Consider the following 21,093-nt stretch of genomic DNA (forward strand, 5'->3'; position numbering starts at 1 on the left):
CATAGTTGTGTATTTTTAGTTGTGGGTCCCTCTAGTTGTGGCATATGGGACGCTGCCTCAGCATAGCTTGATGAACGGTGCCATGTCCACACCCAGGATTCGAACCAGCAAAACCCTGGTCTGCTGAAGCGGAACGCGCAAACTTAACCACTCGGCCACGGGGCCGCCCCCTAAACATAATTTTTAAAATTCAAATAGAGAATAGCCTATTATATTTGGTGACATATTTGTTTATTTTAAAACTTTTTTTTCCCTGAGGAAGATTTGCCCTGAGCCAACATCTGTTGCCAATCTTCCTCTTTTTTTGCTTGATGAAGATTAACCCTGAGCTAATATCTGTGCCATTCTTCCTCTATTTTATATGTGGGAGACTGCCACAGCATGGCTGGTGAGCGGAGTAGGTCCACACTGGGATCTGAACCTGAACCTGGGCCACCAAAGAAGAGCCAGTGGAACTTTAACCACTCAGCCACGGGGCCAGGCCCTTGGTGATATATTTACCCTTTCTATTCCTTTTTTTAAATTCCTGATGTTACATGTTTCCTTCTGTTATTTCCTTTTTGTCAGAACTTTTATCAATTCTCTTTGAGTAGGTCTGCTGGCAACAAATTCTTAGTTTCCTAGCAACAGAGCTCTTGTTTTCTCTTTTCTGTTGAATTACTTCTCTTGATATAATAAGTATATTCAATCCAGTTTACAAAGGGTGAGTCCTGCTTTTGGCAAAAAAAAAAAAAAAATGGGGGACATTTATCTTACAGTATTGTGGCAGAATTCAATCCCCAACTCCATGTTGAGTAATCCATTCCTTTAAAAATATTTTTGAGTATCTACACTGTGCCAGGCACGGAGACACATCAATAAAGAAAACAGACAAAGTCATGGCCTTTAAGGAGCATGCAGTCTAGTGCAGGAGATTGAGTAAAATAAATACACAATAGCAGGTCAGTTCTGATAAATGCTATGAAGAAATATCAAGCCTAGGACACAGGTTGTTCTGGAGGAGCTGTTTTAGTAAGGTCTTTCAAGGAAAGCTGTTCTGGGCAGATGTAATTTGAACCAACACCTAAGTGTACTGAGGGAAGCCAGCCGGCATAATATTTGTAAGCCAGGAACACTGCAGGTCTGTGTCGACGAAAATAATCCATAACCAATCTATAAATGAAAATTTGGGTGAGTTTATTCTGAGCTTAAATCTGAGGATTATAACCCGGGGCCTTTCTTCCCAAAGAAAGGGCACCAAAGAAGTGGAGTGCACAGACTGGTTATATACCCCCAGAGAGGATGTTTCACATAGGATTGAAATGTCCCTTTTACGATAGTGGTGAGACTGCTCTGTCGGCACGGCGATTGATGGAAACAGCAGGTAGGTCTTCTGTCTCAGTGAACGCAGCAGGGTGGCAGTCTGTTGTCTCCAGCTGGGTGGTCACAGGTGAGCTGGGAGGTGAGTGCAGCAATCAGTTCCTAGCCTAAGGAAAAATGCTTATCCCTAAGGAAATGCCAATGTGGGGGGAATTTGCACCTTTATCTCAAGGGCCTTTGTTCTGGCCATAGGAAATGTCTAAGCAGATATGCAATGCGTGCTCAATAGCCACAGTCAGGCCCTTTTGGAAAAAACAAAGTCAGGCCGAAGTAGGTTTATACCAAATGGCTTCCTCGTATGCTCCAATATATCCTATTGCTTGCCATTTTTATTTGTCATCTGTTTCTAAGTGTTTTCTTGGGGCTTCCTGCCTCAGGATTGTCTGAGAAAGGATTGTCTTGTCAAAGATGTAAATTCTTGAGTCACTCTCCAGACCTCCTAAACCAGAACCTCTGGAACTGGGGCCCAGGACTCTGGGTTTACAAAATGAGCTTTCTGATCTCTATTTAAATTCGAACATCTCTGCCCTAAATCCTGGACTAGTGCTCCTATCACCACCCCCACACTGTAACCGGATGGACTCGAGGCAGATCTTCTATGGGAAAGAATCAGAAATGAGCACTCCACCAGTCTGGCCCTCTGATCCTTTCTACTTCTTGTCCTGTGAACCTACACATGCTGTCATGGCAAGATCAGATCAGCTCGCTCCTGAAACTGATCAGTCAGGATCCCAGGACGGGCTGCCCAGGCTGCTCTGAGCTCTGCCGCCCACCAGATGCTGAGCTTACCTTTCAGAGCTTGACATGCCAAGTGAATGGGGCTGAAATTTAATCCCTGAAGAGAATATAATACTCTATTAAGAAATTATGAAAACAAATTCTTAATGTATAGAAATTAGAAAACATATAAGCAAATGAAATTTTAAATCATCCATAATTGTACCTGAGTCAAGCATTGTTCACAGTATATTCTCCCATTTTCAAATGTATGTAAGTATATTTATTTTATTTAAAAAATGAGACTAGTCTATGTTACATTTACTATATTATGAAGTCTACATCATCAAATATTCTAAAACTTTAAAAAAATTATCTTTTAATAATACTAAAATAATACATAATTATGATACAAAAATGTATTAATGGAGAATTGCAAAAATTGGGAATGTGAAAACTTCTGACATTCTCTACCAGTTAGCACAAAACCTAAAGTAATCCAAACTAAATGTGGTATTTAACCAATTTTACTTATTTTTTTATTAACAATTTTCAAAATGACAAATGTTTATGACACCCCTCTCCCCCATAATGGGGTCATGATATATATATTATCCTGCAGATGTGTTTTTTGTCCTCTGAGAATATAGTTATCTTTCTTTTTTTATACTGAAAATTGTAGTATTCTTTTTAATTGCTATATACTGTTAATGCTGAGTGGACGTTCTATAATTTACCAAAATATTCATCTACCAATGTACATTTAGGCTTTTCACTTTTTCTAAACTACAAAAACCCCTGTGGTTCATATTAAGAAAACTTTTTACCAAATTAACTATTGGAATTAGAACTGCGGGGTCAAAGAGAATGAAAAATTTAAATTGGATCCAGGTTCTCTTCTAAAAAGGGAGTATCTACTTAAATACAATCAAGCCTCCCACGCCTGCATAAAATAACTAACATTTTAAAGTGTGATCTTTTTTTAATTTGGGAACTATACAAAGTGTAATTACATTATCTCATAATTTCATATTCTCAATTGCCCCAGCCCGTCATTTATTTTTGGGAAAAACCATGTACACATATTTGCACCTTCATTACCTTTCCCCACTAGAGGTCGCTGTGGATCCACTCCCATGTGGGTACATATTAGCATTTTTGTGGAGCTCCGCCCTATTGCCTTATCTACTCCACACACAACCGCTCTCTCCCCAAACAGACTTTAAATAACCACTGCTTCTGTCGACCCTTTGACCGCCGCCTCTCCAGTGACATCTCGGCTTCTGCAAATTTTATCTTCCCAAGTCGTGCGGGGCGTGGGGCCCTCTGCCGTACGGACGAACGCTTTCCTCTAAGATGGCCGCGCCCACGGCGCTGCGGCCTAACGTCTCAGACGTAAAGTGCACAACGGGCGCCGCCATCTTTCTTCGTTCCCCCAGCTGGCTGAACGCGCCATGCTGGCCTTGAATAGGCACCGGCCTCTGAAATCTTACGCAGTTAGCACAGCATTGTTGTCCGTTCCTCGCAACGACGAGGTAGAAGCATTGAGGTGGCCGGGAATGATTTGGATTTCTCCCCACAGCCGTTATGGCCCCTCCCGTCAGAAACGTCGAAGTAGGCGTGGCCATGTTACGTCATAGAGCGGGGCTGCAGCCGGAACTCGGAAATCCGGCAGCGCGCCAGGGTCCTCGGCGGACTGTTGGGTCCCAGCCGGTCAGCGTCTTCAGGGATCGCGAAGCAGGGCGTCCGAGTAGGAAGTGGTTGCGGACGTGGGCTCAGCCTTTAGTCGCTGCCACGGATGTGTAGACAGCTTCGGGATCTGGTGAGTCGGGTTCCGGACTTGCACTGCCGGCCTTGGGGGGACGGTGACACGCGAGCCTGTGTGAAGGACTGTAGCTGGGATTTGGTTTGGATTCACTCCCTGAGAGATCTGGGCGTTAAGTGATGGGGCCTTTGGCGCTCAGTGATTGAGGGTCTGAAGAAATCATCCTTCGAGAGGCCGACTCGGTCAGGGTTGAGGTCCACGTGGAGCCCTCGGCTTGTGGGACTCAGTGGTTGAGAACTGGGGTGGAAAGTTTGTGTCAGTGAACTTGGGTCTCTTCAAGGTTCGCGACTTAATCTGGGGCTCCGTGTTAGAGAAGCCTGGGTTACGGGGAGGTCCCTGTTGGTTTCTTGGGCATGTTTGGGGTTTAATACGCCACTGACTATAGGACTCGGTCGTAGAGACGCCTGGTGGGGGCTGTCGGTGTTCGAGGAGGTCCAGGGCCCCCGGAGAATCGGTAGGTTCAGGCTCCAACCTCGAATTCCGGAAACAGACTTGAAGGCTGCATTTCCCCGGTTAACCCAGAGCCGTTCCCTCCTTCAAGTTCAAGTCTGCCCTCGAGGACCTTACTAAAACCTTTTTGTCTCTTCGCATCACCACTCTTCTCACTGTCCCCTCAAAATTCAGTGTGATTCCGAGTGATCTAGTGATATGTTTACTATTAAAGATGTAGTTTTTATCCTTGCGTCCAAATTTATTATACTTCTTTGGACGTTTTCTTTTAGGGTCATACTAACTCAAGTAAAAGCATCTCCTTTACCCTATATTCTATTTCGCAGTTAGACCTTTTTTTTAATGTTACTTTTTTTTACATTTATGATTATCTGTATAAACATGAGGACAATTGTGTCTCTTAATTTCTCATCCTCAACATATGAGGTGATATTTTATACATTTTTTAATAGTTGCCATGACATTTTTAATAGTGTCAGCATAGGTTGTTGAACCGGTGGCGTGTTGCCTGGAGTCAAATGCATTCGTTAATGTGAGTAGTATTGACATAAAAATATTCAAAAGTATTCAAGGATAATTTCAGTAATCCATTTTGACTTTCGGATTACACAGATTTTCCCACTCCATTTAAACTTTTCTCGTGCCCTTTTTTTTGGTCCCAGAGATTTCTGGCTATGTTTAGTCCAGGGTAAACTTTTCCTTGAGACTTTTTTGCAATTACAGTTCCTGTTTTTTCATTCCCTCTTGGTGCTGCAGAAAAGGAAGTCTTTTTTGTTGTTGTTAGTTTACTGAGGTTTCGTTCACATATCATAAAATTCCCCCAGTGTAAGTATACACTTCAATGATTTTAGCTGAGTTTCTAGAGTTCTGCAACCATCAGCACAATCTAATTTTAAAAAGTTTCCGTTACCCCAAAAAGTGTTCTTGGTCTTCCATGGCCTCGGTCTCCACTCCTACCCCCAGCAAGCACAACCGCTGATCATCTTCCTGCCTCTATTAATTTGCAATTTCTGGACGTTTCATATAAACAGAATCATTAAATCTGTAGTCTTTTGTGGCTACCTTTTTTTCATCTAGCATAATATTTTTGAGCTCTGTCTATATTATAATTACCATTAAGTTTCCCCCTTTTTTCCCAAGTGATTTATTGAGGCAAAGTTGACATACAATAAGCTGCACATATTCGAATCGTACAGATTGGTAAGTTTGACGTATATGCTCTTGAAACTATCACCACAATGAAGATAGTGAACATACCCATCACCTCCAGAAATTTCTTTGTGTCCCTTTGTAATCCATCCCTTTCATGTTTCCCCACCCCTCCCCGAGCAACCACTGATCTATTTTTCATTACTATAAGTTAATTTCTATTTTTTAAAGTTTTATTTAAATGCAGTGATACACTGTGACTTGTTTTTATTCTGATTTGTTTCACTCAGTATTAATATTCTGAGATTCATCCCTGTGTGTCTCAATAGTCCCTTTTTGTTGCTTTGTATTCCATTGTAGGGCTATCAATTCATTCTGGAGGGTTTACTAATTCACCTGTTGCTGGGCATTTGTGTAGTTTGCAATTTTTAGCTGTTACAGATAAAGCTTCTGTGATGACTAATGTTCAAATCTATATTTGCATAGGTTTTCCTTTCCGATAAATCTCGAGGAGATGAATGGCTAGATCGTGTGGTAGATGTATGCTTAACTTTTTAAGAAACTGCTAAACTCATTCCCAGTGTGCTTGTACTTTGTATTCCCACCAGAAGTGTATGGTTGTTCTTGTGTCCACATCCTTGCCAGTGCTTGGTATCATCATTCTTTGTAATTTTAGACATTCTAATAGGTGTGGAGCAATATCTTGTGGTTTTAATTCGTCTTTACCTAATGATGTTGAGCATCTTTTCATGTGCTTATTTGCCATCCATATCTTCTTTGGTAAAGTATCTGTGCAAGTCTTTTGCAGTTTTCTGTTGTGTTTTCTTATTGTTGATTTTTAGAATTCTCTCTGTGGTCGGGATACAAGTCCTTTATCAGATACATGAATGGCAAATATTTTCTTTCCATCTATAGATTACCTTTTCCTTTTTCTTTAGAGTGTCTTTTGATGTGCAAAATTTTAATACAAGTTGAGTTTATCAGTTTTCTTCTTTTATGGCTCTCTGGTTTGGTGACATGTCTGAGAATTCTCTGTCTAACCAAGGTCAAGAGAAATGTGTCCTGTGTTTCCTCTAAGATAGTGTGTGTTTATGTGTGTGTGTGTTAGATAGATATACATATGGGTAGGGTTTTATTTTTTAGAGCAGTTTTAGATTCATAGCAAAATTGAGTAGGGAGTACATAGAGTTCCCATGTACCCCCTGTTCCCACACATGCACAACCTTCCCCACTGGCAACATCCTGTACCAGACTGGTATATTTGTTAAAATCAATTAACCTATATTAACAAATCATTATCACCTAAAGTGCATAGTTTGCGTTTGGGTTCACTCTTGATGTTGTGCATTCTGTGGGTTTTGACAAATGTGTAAAGACGTGTATCCATCATTTAGTGTCATACAGAATAGTTTTACTGCCCTAAAAATCCTCTATGTTCTGCCTCTTCGTCTTTCCCCTCCCCCAGCTGCTGGCAACCAGTGATCTGTCTACTGTCTCTGTAGTTTTGTCTTTTCCAGAATATGATGTAGTTGGAATCATAGAGAATGTAGCCTTTTTAGTTTGGCTTCTTTCACTTAATAACATGCATTTACATTTCCTCCTTGTGTCTTCATGGCTTGATAGCTCATTTATTTTTAGTCCTGAATAATATTTTGCTGTCTGGATGGATAAGCTGCTGTAAATATCCATAAACAGGTTTCTGTGTCGATGTAAGTTTTCGACTCATTTTGGTAAATACCAAGGCATGTGACTGTTGGATCATATGAGTATGTTTAGTTTTGTGAGAAACTGTCAAACCGTCTTCCAAAGTGGCTGTACCGTTTTGCATTCCTACCAGCAGTGAATGAGAGTTCCTGTTGCTCTGCACCCTCTCCAGCATTTGGTGGTGTCAGTGTTTTGAATTTTGGCTATTTAAATAGGTATGTAGTGGTATCTCATTGTTTTAATTTGTAATTGCCTTATTACATATGGTGTTGAGCATCTTTTCATATGCTTATTTGCTATCTCTGTATCTTCTTTGATGAGGTGTCAGTTCAGGTCTTTCACCCATTTTTTCATCGATTTGTATTTTCTTATTGTTGAGTTTTAGGAGTTCTTTGTTTATTTTGGATAATATTCTTTTATCAGATATGTCTTTTGCAGATATTTTCTCCCAGTCTGTGGCTTGTCTTCTCATTCTCTTGAGATAGTTTATATTTTTAGCTGTTACATTTAAATTTATTATCTATTTAAATTTAATTATTTAATATATGGTGTGAGGTAAAGATCTAGGTTCATGTCTTAGGAAATGGATATCCAGTTGTCCCAGTACAATTTGTTGCAAAGACCATCGTTTCCCACATTGTATTATCTTGCATTTTTGTTGAAAATCAATTGACTGTACATGTATTTATTTCTCAACTCTAATTCTGTTGCACTGAATTATATATCTATCATCACGTCAGTACAATACTTATCTTTATTACTGTGGCTTTATAGTAAATTTTGAAATAGGCTAGTATAAGCACTCCAACGTTATAATTCTATTTTACAATTTGTTTGGCTATTCTAGGTTCTTTGCTTTTTAATGTAAATTTTTGAATCAGCTTCTTGATATTTATAAAATTCCTGATGTACTTTTGATAGTAATTTCATTGACTCTCTATCAGTTTGGGGAGAATTGCCATCATAACCATATTGAATTTTCCACTCCATGGGCTTGGGATGTCTATTTATTTATATCTCTTTAAATTTGTCTCAGAAATGTTTTATAGTTTTAAGTATACAAGTCTTGCTTTGGTTTTAATTTCTTCTTAAGTATTTTTTTTTTTCTTTTTGATGCTGTTGTACGCGGAATTGCTTCTTAAGTTTCCATTTTGGCTGGTCGTTGCTAATATAGCGATATACAATTTACTTTAGTATATTGATACTGTACCCTGCAACCTGGCTAAACTTGCTAATTGTTTTTAATAGGGATTTTTTGCATGTATTTCTTAGGATTTTCTATATTGTTGTCTATGAATAACAACAGTGGTGCTCTGCATTTCCAATCTGGATGCTTGTAATTTTTATTTATGTATTTACTTATTTGTTACCTATTGAACTTATTACAACAGCTAGTATAGTAAGGGATAGAATTCTAGGAGAAAAATATTCAGAATTTTACCAATAAGGTAGATATTAGTTTTGGTTTTTGTAGATGCCCTTTATCAGTTTGTCTCCTTCCATTCCTAATTTTTTGAGAGTTTTAATCATGAATGGATATTAGTTGTAGTCCCATACTTTTTTGGTATCTATTGAGAAGAACATGTGGGTTTTGTCCTTTATTGTATTACTTTGGACTATTTGGAAAATAAATGATATATTTTCACACAATAAACCAACCTGGTATTCTTGGAATAAGTCCACCTTAATTGTTGTCTCTAATTTTTTTTTTATTATGCTGCATTTGTTTTGCTAATCTGTTGTTAACGATTTTTCACCTATTTTCATGGAAGAAATTGGTCTTTAGTTTTGTTTTTCTGTACTTTCTTGTCAGGCTTTGATTTCTTGGTAATCCTTGCTTCACACAGTGAAGCCATCTGGGCCTAGGCTTTTCTTTGTGAGATGACTTTGAATTACTAATTCAGTTTCTTTACTTATTATATTTGTATTCAAGTTTTTAGAAACTCTCCTGTCAGTTTTGTTATTTGTCTCCTTCTAGGCATTTGTCCATTTCATCTAAGTAATATATATATTACTTTTTCACCTATGGTTATTCAAAAGCGTGCTGTTTAATTTCCAAATGTTTGAGTATTTCCTAAATTTCATTCTGAAGTTGATATCTAATTCAATTCTGTTGTGGTTAGAAATATATATTTAATTTATTGACATTTGCTTTATATCCTAACATATGATCTTTCCTGGTGAATGTTCCATATGCCTTTGAAAAGAATGGATATTTTGTTGCTGTTGAGGGTGGTGTTAAATAAATGTCAGTTAAGTTGATTATGTTGTTCAAGTTGTCTTTATTCTTGCTGATTTTCTGTGTGTGTTGTAGTTATTGAGAGTGGGGTATTAAAGCTTTCTGTCAGTTTTTGCTTCATGTGTTTTGTAGCTCTGTCATTAGGTGTGTATAGATTTGTAATCATATCTTCCTCATATGTATACACCTCTTTATCATTATTGCCCACCAGGGAAATCTCACATAAGCCTTAGTGTCCAGAGTTTTTATTGGGGCTCATTGAACATACACCTGCTTGACTGCCTGTGTTGCTGACCTTAGTCTCAGCCCCTCCAGACGTTGAGCTGATACCATGTGGTACAAGGCCCTTCACTGTAAATCACATCATTAGCATAGGCTATCTTGCATAGCCCAAGCCTCCCAAGTAAGCAAAGACACTCTTATCAGGCAGGACATTCTAAGGGCTTAGAGGAGCTGAGGGCAAAAGCCCAACATCTCTTTGGCCAGGTTAATCCTTTAGTGCACAGAGTGAAATAAGACAATGTTTATGATTTGCTTAGTACATTGGTCTTCACACTGAGATGTGTGTGCCCATGGACCATATAAGGTACTTTGGAAGCAGTACATGGGCACACATGCTTTCTAAGGACACAATGTGTAGATCTTTGGCATCTTCCATACGTCCTCTTTCCTAAAATTAATCGGCCTGATAATTCACCTGTCTATGAGGCAAGTGCTCTGCTGCTTCTGCTGTCCCGCCTCCCCTTTGTAGTCTGCCACGTCCGCTTCACAAAGAAAGGCATACCTTTCACACATTTAGAACCTTGTTGTATTGCCCAAGGATGCGAATGCCTGTGGGGCCCCAAACAAAGGAACAGTTGCAATATTGGGGTCCTTTATTTAAGGTAAGTGCACAGTAGCAGTGACAACACCTGGGCCCAGAGGGAATGTATGCTCAAAGTCAGTTTGCTCTTCAGCCCACAGGTCCTGGCTCCCCAGGAGCAAGAGAGACCAAGTGAAGGAATGAGAGAAGAAAGAGGAGATTCTTGGACTTGGATATCTTCATTTCTGGGGACAACTTTAACTGGACACCAAGATTTCTGCCTATAAGAACCTCATGACAGATGCAGGAGAGACAAAAGACTTAGAATCCATGTCACTCACTATTTCCAGAGCACAGAGGAAAATGATTGAGGCCCAGGTGATTTGTTTTGTTATGTCTTTCCTTTGTTTTCTGATGAATTTATGGTGACCTGAGAAAAATCAATTCAAGTAAAAGAAGTATAAATTGTGATAATTGGTTCTGGGGAGAAATTAACGTAGACTCTAAATTTAAAATCAGGACGAAGTGGGATCAGGAATATATTGTTCATAGGGGTCATAGTAAATGACTAATGTTGGAATATAATGTGTGACTGTGGTGGATCCTCTGGGTTACGTTAGTTGTCTCTTTGCGTCTTGTATCTCTAACAGACATCACAGCCAGAGAACCATGAAAAGCTATATGATGTTCAATGACTGTGAGGAGAAAGCAGACTTGTTCCTTAGGGGGTTCAATAGTTTATGTCACTTAGGTCTCAGGAAATTTCTTTGATGGATTTCCCTAGAGGGGGTCAGTGGACCATATCCTTAACCACAGCCTTCTGGTAAGTGGAAAAGCAGATTTCCTACAGCTGTTTCTTAGAGAGGGCCTCAGAGCCTCCTCTGGGAATGTATTAAGCAGAGCTAGGTGGATTCAGTTCTTCGGAGAACCATAGCCTGGTGACCCAGGGACCCAACTTTGTGGCAGTCTGCTTTTATCCAGGAATAAAACCAAAATGGCCTAGAAAAATTAAAAGGTGGCATGACTCTCAAATGGTGCTCCATGAACAAGTAGCTGAAGTAGAGTTTGAGTAGAAATTCAGCAGTAGTGGGTTGAAAGTAATTTTCTCTAGTAAGGGCTTGGGTTGTTGGCATCTACAGGGTTTGCTTGATAACTTGCACTCCATCTCAGAGTGGAGTGAAAGTGGAGTCTTTCTCTGTGTTTAAATCCAGTTCTTGGGGCCGGCCTGGTGGCACAGCAGTTGGGTGCACACATTCTGCTTTGGTGGCCTGGGGTTCGCCATTTCGGATCCAAGATGTGGACATGGCACTGCTTGGCAAGCCATGCTCTCGTAGGCATCCCACATATAAAGTAGAGGAAGATGGGCACAGATGTTAGCTCAGGGCCACTCTTCCTCAGAAAAGAGGAGGATTGGCAGCAGTTAGCTCAGGGATAATCTTCCTCAAGAAAAAAAAAAAAATCCAATTCTTAGCTCCCTTTTTTTTTTTTACCTTTTTTTTTTTTAAAGATTGGCACCTGGGCTAACAACTGTTGCCAATCTTTTTTGTTTTCCTACTTTATCTCCCCAAACCCCCCCAGTACACAGCTGTATATATCTTAGTTGCATGTCCTTCTAGTTGTGGGATGTGGGACGCTGCCTCAACGTGGCCTGACTAGCGGTGCCATGTCTGCACCCAGGATCCAAACCCTGGGCCGCCGCAGCGGAGCTCTTGAACTTAACCACTCGGCCACGGAGCCGGCCCCCCAAACTCTTAATGCTACAATAACTATAAACTTGGTCCCATGCCTTCATCTTCCTTGTTAATGACTTTTTGTGAAATTCTATCCGTATTTCTTCAGAGTGGCTAGAAAGAAATCAATTAGTGGGTGTGGTCATTTTACATTTTAATGTATCCTTCCAGTTGCTGTCCAAATGGCTGTTCCAGGTTATGGTCAATTTAGTGTTATGGTTAAAAGTGTTGGCTCTGGAGCCAATTGCCAGCTGTGTGACTGCCGACTTCATTTAGCCATTACACACCTGGGTTTTCTCTTCTGTAAAATAGGAATAATGATAATGGCATCTAATGATAATGTAGGGTATAAAATGAGTTAATCTACAAAGACTTTAGAAGAGTGCCTGGTGTGTAAAAAGTGGTATGTAAGAACATCCAGTGCCCCAAATCTTGCCAACACTTGTTATTTTCTAATCAAATTGCATATTTTCCACAATCTGTATGATCCAATATTCTTTTGCCTTATTTTATTTTGCATTTTCCTAATCACCAGTGGGGTTCAGATTCTTCTCATCTCTGTTGCTCCTTTGGATTATTTCTTTTGCCGTATGTGGTCCTCATTCTTTGCTCATTTTAAAAATTGTTTTTTTGTCTTACTGATGTATAGTTGTTTATCTTGACTGCATGTTGATCCTTTTGTTTGTTACAGATATTTTTCTAGACTCTTACTTGTCTTTTAGCTTTTGTTCTTAATATGTTTTCCCATGCAAAAGTTTTATCTTTGATTTAAATTAAAATTTGTCAGTCTTTTTCTTTATGGCTTTTTACTTGTGTTGTAGGCAGTCTATATTTTCTTCTCTTCTTTTGTAAGTTCTTTCTGGAAAAGTTTGTGTCCTATTCATTATCTATTGGTGCTGTGAAATAATAAAAAATACATATATTGGTCTGTGCCCTTGGTTCCTGCTAATATTTAGTATTTTATCCTGGTTCCTGACACAGAGCTCCTAAAACCCTTGTAATTTCCTGAGTGGCGGGGGTGATAGGAGCATCTTACATAGAGCTGCTAAATCCCTTGTAGTTTCCTGGGTGATAGGACTGTGTTTTGTTCTAATAAGGTGACTGGGTGGGCTCCTGGATGGCTCCTGGATGGGGGCTGGTCACCAGAAGGACCAAGCTTGGAAGCTTGGAACTTTCAGCCCCATCCCCATCCTCCAGAGAGGGGAGAGGAGCTGGATAATGAGTTAATCAGTTATTAGTTCATGCCTATGTGATGAGGTTTCCATACAAGTACAGGGTTCAGAGAGCTTCTGGATTGGTGCACCCACAGAGGGTGGTGCACTCCAGCTCCACAGGGGCAGAAGCTTCTGGGCTTGGGACCCTTCCAGACCTCACCCTATGTACCTCTTCATCTGACTGTTCATCCATATCCTTTATAATATTATATGATAAACCAGTAAACATAAGGAGTGTTTCCTTGAGTTCTGTGAGCTGTTCTAGCAAATGATCGAACCCAAAGAGAAAGTTATGGGAACCTCTGATTTGTAGCCAACTCAGTGAGTTACCCGAAGACCCTTACTTGGGATTGGTGTCTGAAATGAGGGGCAGTCTTGTGGGACCGAGCCCTTAACCTGTGGGGTCTGCTCTAACTTCAGACAGTTAGTGCCAGAATTTCTTGGTCTGGAAAACCCACGCTAAGATCATAGAAGTCTGGTCACAGAAGTGTTCTCTGTGAGTGTTGAAAGGAAAATAGAAGTGAATTTTCCCCTGACAGGTGCCTAACAAATTACTGCAAAACTTAGCAGCTTCAAACAACACATTTTTTATCTCTCCCTTTCTGTGGGTCAGTAATATTGGTTGGCATGGCTTAGCTGGTCTGTATTGTTTTTACTCACACTTCTGACAGCAAGTGATAAGGTTTTTTCCTCCTGACACCAAATAGGTGGTCTCTTTTCCAACACCACTTCTCCAGTTCTCTGCCACTAGGTACCTGGAATTAGCATCTGATTACACAGATTTTAGGGTCCAGACCTGCAATAGTGACCCCCACTTCACATGCTAGTCACAAGTCCTTGGCCTCCTGTACTTCTGACTGACTGGTTATAAATCAGGGATTTCCACAGTCCCCTCTTCAGGTTGGATAATTTGTTAGAACAACTCACAGAACTCAAGAAAGTGCTTTACTTAGATTTACAGGTTTATTATGAAGGATACAAATCAGGAACAGGTAAATGGAAGAGATGTGTAGGGAAAGATGTGGGGGTGTGTCATCCTTTCAGTACCTAAATGTGTTTACCAACTTGGAAGCTTGCCAACCTGTAGTTTTGGGGGTTTTATGGAGATCTCATTACTTGGGCAAGATAGATTAAATCATTGGCTATTGGTAATTGAGCTCAATCTCCAGCCCCACACTCTGGAGAGTGGGGCTGAAATTTCCAACCCTTTAATCACGTGGTTTGTTCTGGCAACCAGCCCTCATCCTGAAGCTATCTAGGGGCGTGGCTTCCGGTCATCTCATTAGCATACAAAAAACACTTGTTACTGGAGATTCTAAGCATTGTAGGAGCTGTGTACCAGGAACCAGGGACAAGATCAAATATTTATATATCATATCACTGCTGGGTACTTTTTTTCACAATCTCTCATGAGGCTGCAGTCAATATGTCAGCCAGGATGGAGTCTGATTTGAAGGCTCAAATGGGGCAGGATGCATTTCTGAGCTTACTTATGTGGTTGTTGGCAGGCTTCATTTCCAGAAGGGCTGATCAAATGAGGTCCTCAGTTTCTACCTGTCTGCTCATGTAAGAACACTCTTAGTTCCTTGCCACATGGGCCTCCCCAACGTGCCAACTTGTTTCGTCAAAGTCATCAGAGGACAGATTCTGTTAGTAGGATGGAAGTCATATGTGGCCTAATTGTAAAAAAAGTGGCATCTCGTCACTTGTACTGTATTCTTTTCTTTAGAAACAGTTCACTAGGCCAGCCCATTATCAAGGAAAGGGTACTACACAGGGCCATAAATACCTAGTGTATAGTAAGGAATTTGACTGACCTTTATTTCTGATTCCTGAGAGGTAACCTCTAAACCCTTGGTATTACCCATGTGATAGGAGTATCTTTGTTATTCATCCTGGGCCACTGGGCCCACACTTTAGAGTTTATGGTAATGAGGTGATTCATATGGGCCCTAGATAATTTGTGCTAATGAGAGAACTCAAAATGGGAGCTGTCCAGGTTAGAAAAACTACCATGTGACTAGAGGGTCATGGCTTTGACCATGTGATATCAATCCGACCTCCAGGAAGGGGAAGGACCTGAAGATTGAGTTCAGCCACGTGGTCAGTGATTCAGTAAATCGTGCATATATAATGAAGCCTCAGTAAAAACTGGACACAGATTTAGGTGGACTTCCTTGATAGGCCATACTGTTGAGTATTATCATACATTGTAGCTGGGAGGAGATGATGCTGTCGAGGACTCCACGAGGAGAGTTGTATGTTTCAATACCAAATGGCCTTTTTTGGCACAAAAATCAGGACTTTGAAGATGGTATGCCATTTTTTTCTGAATTCCATCATTTGTTGTAAGTCATCTGTCATTTGTCTCTGGATGCTTTTATAGTTTCCCTTTACATTTGTGTATTATTGTTTTAGTCAGATGTGTCTAGGTATAGACTTCCTGTTTGGAATTTGTTGAGATTCCTGAATCTGAGGTTTGGCGTGCTTAATCAGTCTTGAAATTTTTCAGCTTTTAGACCTTTGGATGCTGCTTCTGCGTTACTCTCTTTTCTCCTTCAGAAACTATAAGTAGGCGTACGTTAGATCTTTTGACACTACACTTTGTACTTATCAACCTCCTCCTTACATTGTTCTCTTCTCTCTGTACTGCATTTCCTGTAATTTCTTCAGTTATATATTCCAGTTCACTACAGTATATCTAATAATGCTGTTAATCTGTCCATTAATATATGTATTTGTAAATATGTTTGTCTATTAAAGTTTTTTTTCCCAAATCTTTCTAATCAACTTTAATAATCTTTTTGGCATTAGACATATCTTGTATAGTTTCTTTTATTCTTTTATGTTTATTAAAAACACTGCCTTGAAAAGAAAAAAAAAAGGGGCAAGCCCGGTGGCACAGTGGTTAAGTTCGCACATTCTGCTTCAGTGGCCCAGGCTTCGCCGATTCAGATCCTGGGTGTGGACCTATTCACCACCTGTCAAGCTTGTCAAGCTGTGCTGTGGCAGCATCCCACATATGAAATAGAGGAAGATGGGCACAGATGTTAGCTCAGGGCCAGTCTTCCTCAGTAAAATGAGGAGGATTGGCTACAGATGTTAGCTCAGGGCTAATCTTCCTCAAAAAAAAAAACCCCACTGTCTTGTAAATTCTGGATATGGAGTCTGATCATGGTTGATTCTCATATTGGCTGTGAAGTTTCATTATAATGGAGGAATATTTTATTTATGCTGATGTTATTTGCATGTTTTTAGCATTTGGAAATAGTTGGTAAAATATATAGATAGTAAGATAGGATTTTGCTTCTACTAAAATGTGTTTGAGGAAAGGATATAGATACAGCTATGCGGTAAAAATTAGAACAACTTCCCTCATGCCTCTTCCATATTAATAAAAGGAATTCACATCATATTAAGCAGGACTGTGTTATTACAGGAATTGGTGACATTGGAGGATGTGGCTGTGAAGTTCAGTTGGGAGGAGTGGCAGCTCCTGGACCCTGCTCAAAAAGACCTGTACCGAGACGTGATGTTGGAGAACTATCACAATCTGGTGTCGCTGGGTGAGGACAGCTCCCTGTGTCACTTAGAGGTGCCCTGTCACTGGTCTTTCGTCTGTCGCTTGATGAGAGCTCTGCAGTCACTGTGGTCTTCTGAAGAGAGAGATTTTCAGTCCTTTCTCTGGCCTCAAATGAAGGGGTGTAATCTCCTCTATCCTCAAAGAGAACTTTTATTTTGCATAGGAGAAGTTGTTTTGTCTCTAAAATGTGGTATTTTCCCATCTTGACATACTATACCCCAAATCACTGTATCTGAGTCTTCTGTCATTTCTCATGAACAGGGTATCAAGCTACCAAACCAGATGTGCTCTTCAAGTTGGAACACAGAGATGAACTGTGGAGAATAGAGGAGGAAATCCAGACTAAAACCTGTCCAGGTGAGTGAGTGAGAACCAGCAAGGGGAGTGGCTGTGGAAGTCGCTTTGTCGTCATTCAGAGAAAGTCTCACCGCTGTGAGGATGTCTTAGGATGCCTAAACAGCTCCTCCACATGTTCATCTCCCCACCTGAGACCTCTTGTTCTTTGTGGGTATTTACCTTTAAATATAGTCCTTGTCTCTTCTTGGATCTGATACGTATTTATTTCATCTTACATCTTTGTAATTTTCTTTTATACCGGGATCATATGGTAGACAATAAAGAGCCAGCCCCCATCGCATCATCTTTTAAGCACTTTTGTTCCATACCATTCTCACAAGAGAATTTGTTATTCTCTTTTTTCCTAGGAATTGGGAAAGTTGACAGGCATCTGCAAGAGCACTTTCAAAACCAAAGATATCTGAAGAGCGTGCCACAATGCAGTGAACAGAATGCATTTAGAAATATTGTTCATCTGAGCAAAACACATTTTGCCCTAATGCAAAGTCGTATGTTTGACTTATGTAGAAAAGCTTTGAAGTCAAGTCTAAGTTTAGTTGACCAGAAGAGAAGATATGAAATAAAGAACCTTATTGCATTTAATAGAGATGAGAAATCCTTTCTACATGAAAATCATGAACAGTTGTGTCCTGGAATTAAATTCCCTGAAAGTGCAAAACAAGCCAGCACTAAATTCCTCATCTTTAAGCATCACGGGATTCACAAAATAGAGAAACCCCAGGCAGGCATTGAAGGTGAGAAAACCTGCATGAGGAAGTCTCAGCTCAATGACAGTGAGAGCCTTCCTACAGGTGAGAAACCCCAAGGATGTGATCCGTGTGGGAAATCTTCCTCCAGAAATGCCACATTCACGAAACATCAGAAAACTCATACAAGAGACAAACCGTCTGCAACCAATGAATGCTTAAAGGGCTCCACTGGGAAAAGCAGTCTCATGGTACATCAGCAAATCCATACAGGAGAGAAATCCTATATATGCAGTGAGTGTGGAAAAGGCTTTACAATGAAGCGCTATCTAATTGCACATCAGCGAACTCATAGTGGCGAGAAACCTTATGTATGCAATGAATGTGGAAAAGGCTTCACTGTGAAGAGCAATCTCATTGTGCATCAGCGAACTCATACAGGGGAGAAACCCTATACATGCAGTGAGTGTGGAAAAGGCTTTACCATGAAGCGCTATCTTGTTGTACATCAGCGAACTCACACTGGAGAGAAACCCTATATATGTGATGAATGTGGAAAGGGCTTCACGGTGAAAAGTAATCTCATTGTCCATCAGCGATCTCATACAGGGGAAAAATCTTACATATGCAGTGAATGTGGCAAAGGCTTCACTGTGAAGCGCACTCTCATTATACATCAGCGAACCCATACAGGAGAGAAATCTTACATATGTAATGAATGTGGCAAAGGCTTCACCACCAAGCGCACTCTCATTATACATCAGCGAACCCATACAGGAGAGAAGCCCTATGAATGCAATGAATGTGGGAAAGCCTTCAGCCAGAAGATATGCCTCATACAACACGAGAGGTGTCATACAGGAAAGACGCCCTTTGTATGTACTGAGTGTGGAAAGTCCTATTCGCACAAATATGGTCTCATTACCCATCAGAGAATTCACACAGGAGAGAAACCCTATGAGTGCAGTGACTGTGGGAAAGCCTTCACTACAAAGTCAGTACTCAATGTACATCAAAGAACTCATACAGGGGAGAGACCCTATGGGTGCAGTGATTGTGAGAAAACCTTCTCCCACTTGTCAAACCTTGTTAAACATAAAAAAATGCACATAAGAGAAATGGGTAGACTCAGTCAAGTTGGAAATTCCTTTAAGAGAGAACCAGAGTTCATTACTTATGAGGGAAGTCACACAGAACAAAAACCCTGTTAATGCAGTAACCATGGAAATGCCTTCCGTGGCATCTAAGACTTCATTAAACATCTGTCTTTCAGGCGGATCGGGATATAGCCGTGGTACTGCCTGTTGTGGGATGTGTGCCCTGAGGAGATTAAAGGGTTTGCCCTGGAGATAAACGTGGTGAATACAGTGAATATGGTAGTGCCTTTAGTGATCCTTACCTCACATTTTCTGTCAGTGAAAACATGTTGGAAAAACTTTGATACATTCAAGGTTGAGATGCCTTGAGCAAAACTTTTAACTTCGTTCTATGTCTGAAAAGTATATACTGAGACAAATTCTGTGAATGCAGAGACTAGGAAAGCCTTCTGTGGAGAGACATTGTTATCAGGGATCATCATAGATCATCAGTGAGCTCATCATTGATAGAAATATGATTAAGAATATATATATATATGATGACCATGGGAAAACCATACCCAGAAAGAAGACCTCAGTGAGTGTCGAGAGTTTACACTGGAGAAAAATTTTAAGAGGACAACATGTATGGCAAGATTTCAGTGATCCATTCTTCCTCCTCATTTGTGAGGAAACCATATAGAAGTTAAAACTTGATGAACATGCTAACTGTGGAGCACCTTTAGTCAGGTATCAGAGAACTCATGAAGTCCTGTGAAAATGATAAATGTTTGAGTGCTTGTTAGAAGTCTAACCTCATACATCAGATAATTCACCTGATGTCATGTTCAGACAGTACTTTGAACCTCCTTTCTAGTTGCCTTGTCAATTCCATTGTTTTCAAAAGTAGTCTGCTTTCCTCATCACTGACTCCTTGTGATTGCTGAACACCATCAAGGAGTGTTTGTTCTCTGGAGAGTTCTATGCCTACCTCCATAATGTGTGATTAGCTCTTTCTTTGGCTCTGAATTTGCTTGTATATTTAGCATACTGAACGACTTTAAAAGGAAACTGAAGATGAAGACGTATTTGCACTTGCTTAACTAAGTTTATAAATACAACCAAATACTTTACAGAACCACCTTCAATGTTATTTTTATAAAATGTATAATTGGATGTCATTTTACCTTATGAGAAAATGCAAACGCCGTCCAGAGACTTCCTTAGTGTCCTTTCCCTAGCTTCTCTCAGTAAAAACGTTTTATGTAACCATATTTTATTATCAAATTCAGGAAAATGACGTTGGTATTAGACTGTGAACTAAACAACTCATCTTATTTGGATTTCACATGAAATTTTTTTTTTTTTTAGTTTGTAATTCTAAGAAGCTTTATCATGTATACAGATTCATGTCACCACCACCACAAACAGGATGTAAGACTGTTTAACACAAACTTGCTCCTGCTGTCCTTTTTATGTTCACACACTCTATCCACACCTACCCCTTGTGACCACTTATCTGCTTCCCCCCATATATTTTTGTCATTTCATGAATGTTATAAAAATCCTTTTTATAACTGGATTTTATACATTTTATATAAGTTGTATTTATACAAATTTATAATTTCTTATTAATAGGGAGCATGTAAGCTTTTCATGTTTTTGTCACTTGGCAAATTGCTCTTGAGACATTTGTGTTGGTGAAGAGTAGTTTTATTTTTATTAGTGAGTAGCATACATACTGGGTGTCCCAGTTTGTTTACCCCTTCAGTCTTGAAAGAGACTTGTATTGTTACCTGGTTTCAACTGTTAGAAATAAAGATGCGCTGAAATCTGCATACAGAGTTTTGTGCAACATAAGTTGTCATTTCTCTATAATAAATATTCAGGTGTGTGATTACATATGGTAAGTTGTGTTTAGCTTTATAAGAAACTACCAAACTTTCTTCCAGAGTGGCTATACTATTTTACATTCTCACCAGCAGTGTATGAAATGTAGTTGTTCCACATCCTCGTCAGCACTTGGTATTTTCAGTATATTTTATTTTAGCCGTTCTACCGACAACATATGAGAGTCAATTGCTCTTCACCCTCACTTGGTGTTGTCATTCTATTTTACATTAACCATTTTATTGGGTACGTAGTAGTATCTGATCTTGAGCTTAACTTGCATTTTCCTGATGGCTAATGATGTTCAACACT

The 21,093-nt window shown here is 39.9% G+C and overlaps 1 protein-coding gene and 1 long non-coding RNA gene across 2 annotated transcripts; one reads left to right on the top strand and one right to left on the bottom strand.

The window, feature by feature from the left end:
- Nucleotides 1-1,159: 1,159 nt before the first annotated feature.
- On the bottom strand, nucleotides 1,160-3,665 carry LOC138915957 (uncharacterized). Its single transcript, XR_011422509.1, has 3 exons — nucleotides 3,178-3,665; nucleotides 2,149-2,194; nucleotides 1,160-1,434 (listed from the first exon to the last, which is right to left on the bottom strand). It is a non-coding gene; the product is annotated as an uncharacterized lncRNA (long non-coding RNA).
- Nucleotides 3,503-19,187, top strand: ZNF614 (zinc finger protein 614). Its single transcript, XM_014730296.3, is given in 7 exon segments — nucleotides 3,503-3,898; nucleotides 10,400-10,623; nucleotides 16,629-16,755; nucleotides 17,034-17,129; nucleotides 17,477-18,935; nucleotides 18,937-19,071; nucleotides 19,073-19,187. Coding segments are annotated over 6 exon segments (1,968 nt in total). The 5' UTR covers nucleotides 3,503-3,898; nucleotides 10,400-10,539; the 3' UTR covers nucleotides 19,140-19,187.
- The last annotated feature ends 1,906 nt before the right edge of the window (nucleotides 19,188-21,093 follow it).

The sequence above is a fragment of the Equus caballus genome, chromosome 10 (assembly GCF_041296265.1).
Source record: "Equus caballus isolate H_3958 breed thoroughbred chromosome 10, TB-T2T, whole genome shotgun sequence".
Classification (NCBI taxonomy): Eukaryota; Metazoa; Chordata; class Mammalia; order Perissodactyla; family Equidae; genus Equus; species Equus caballus.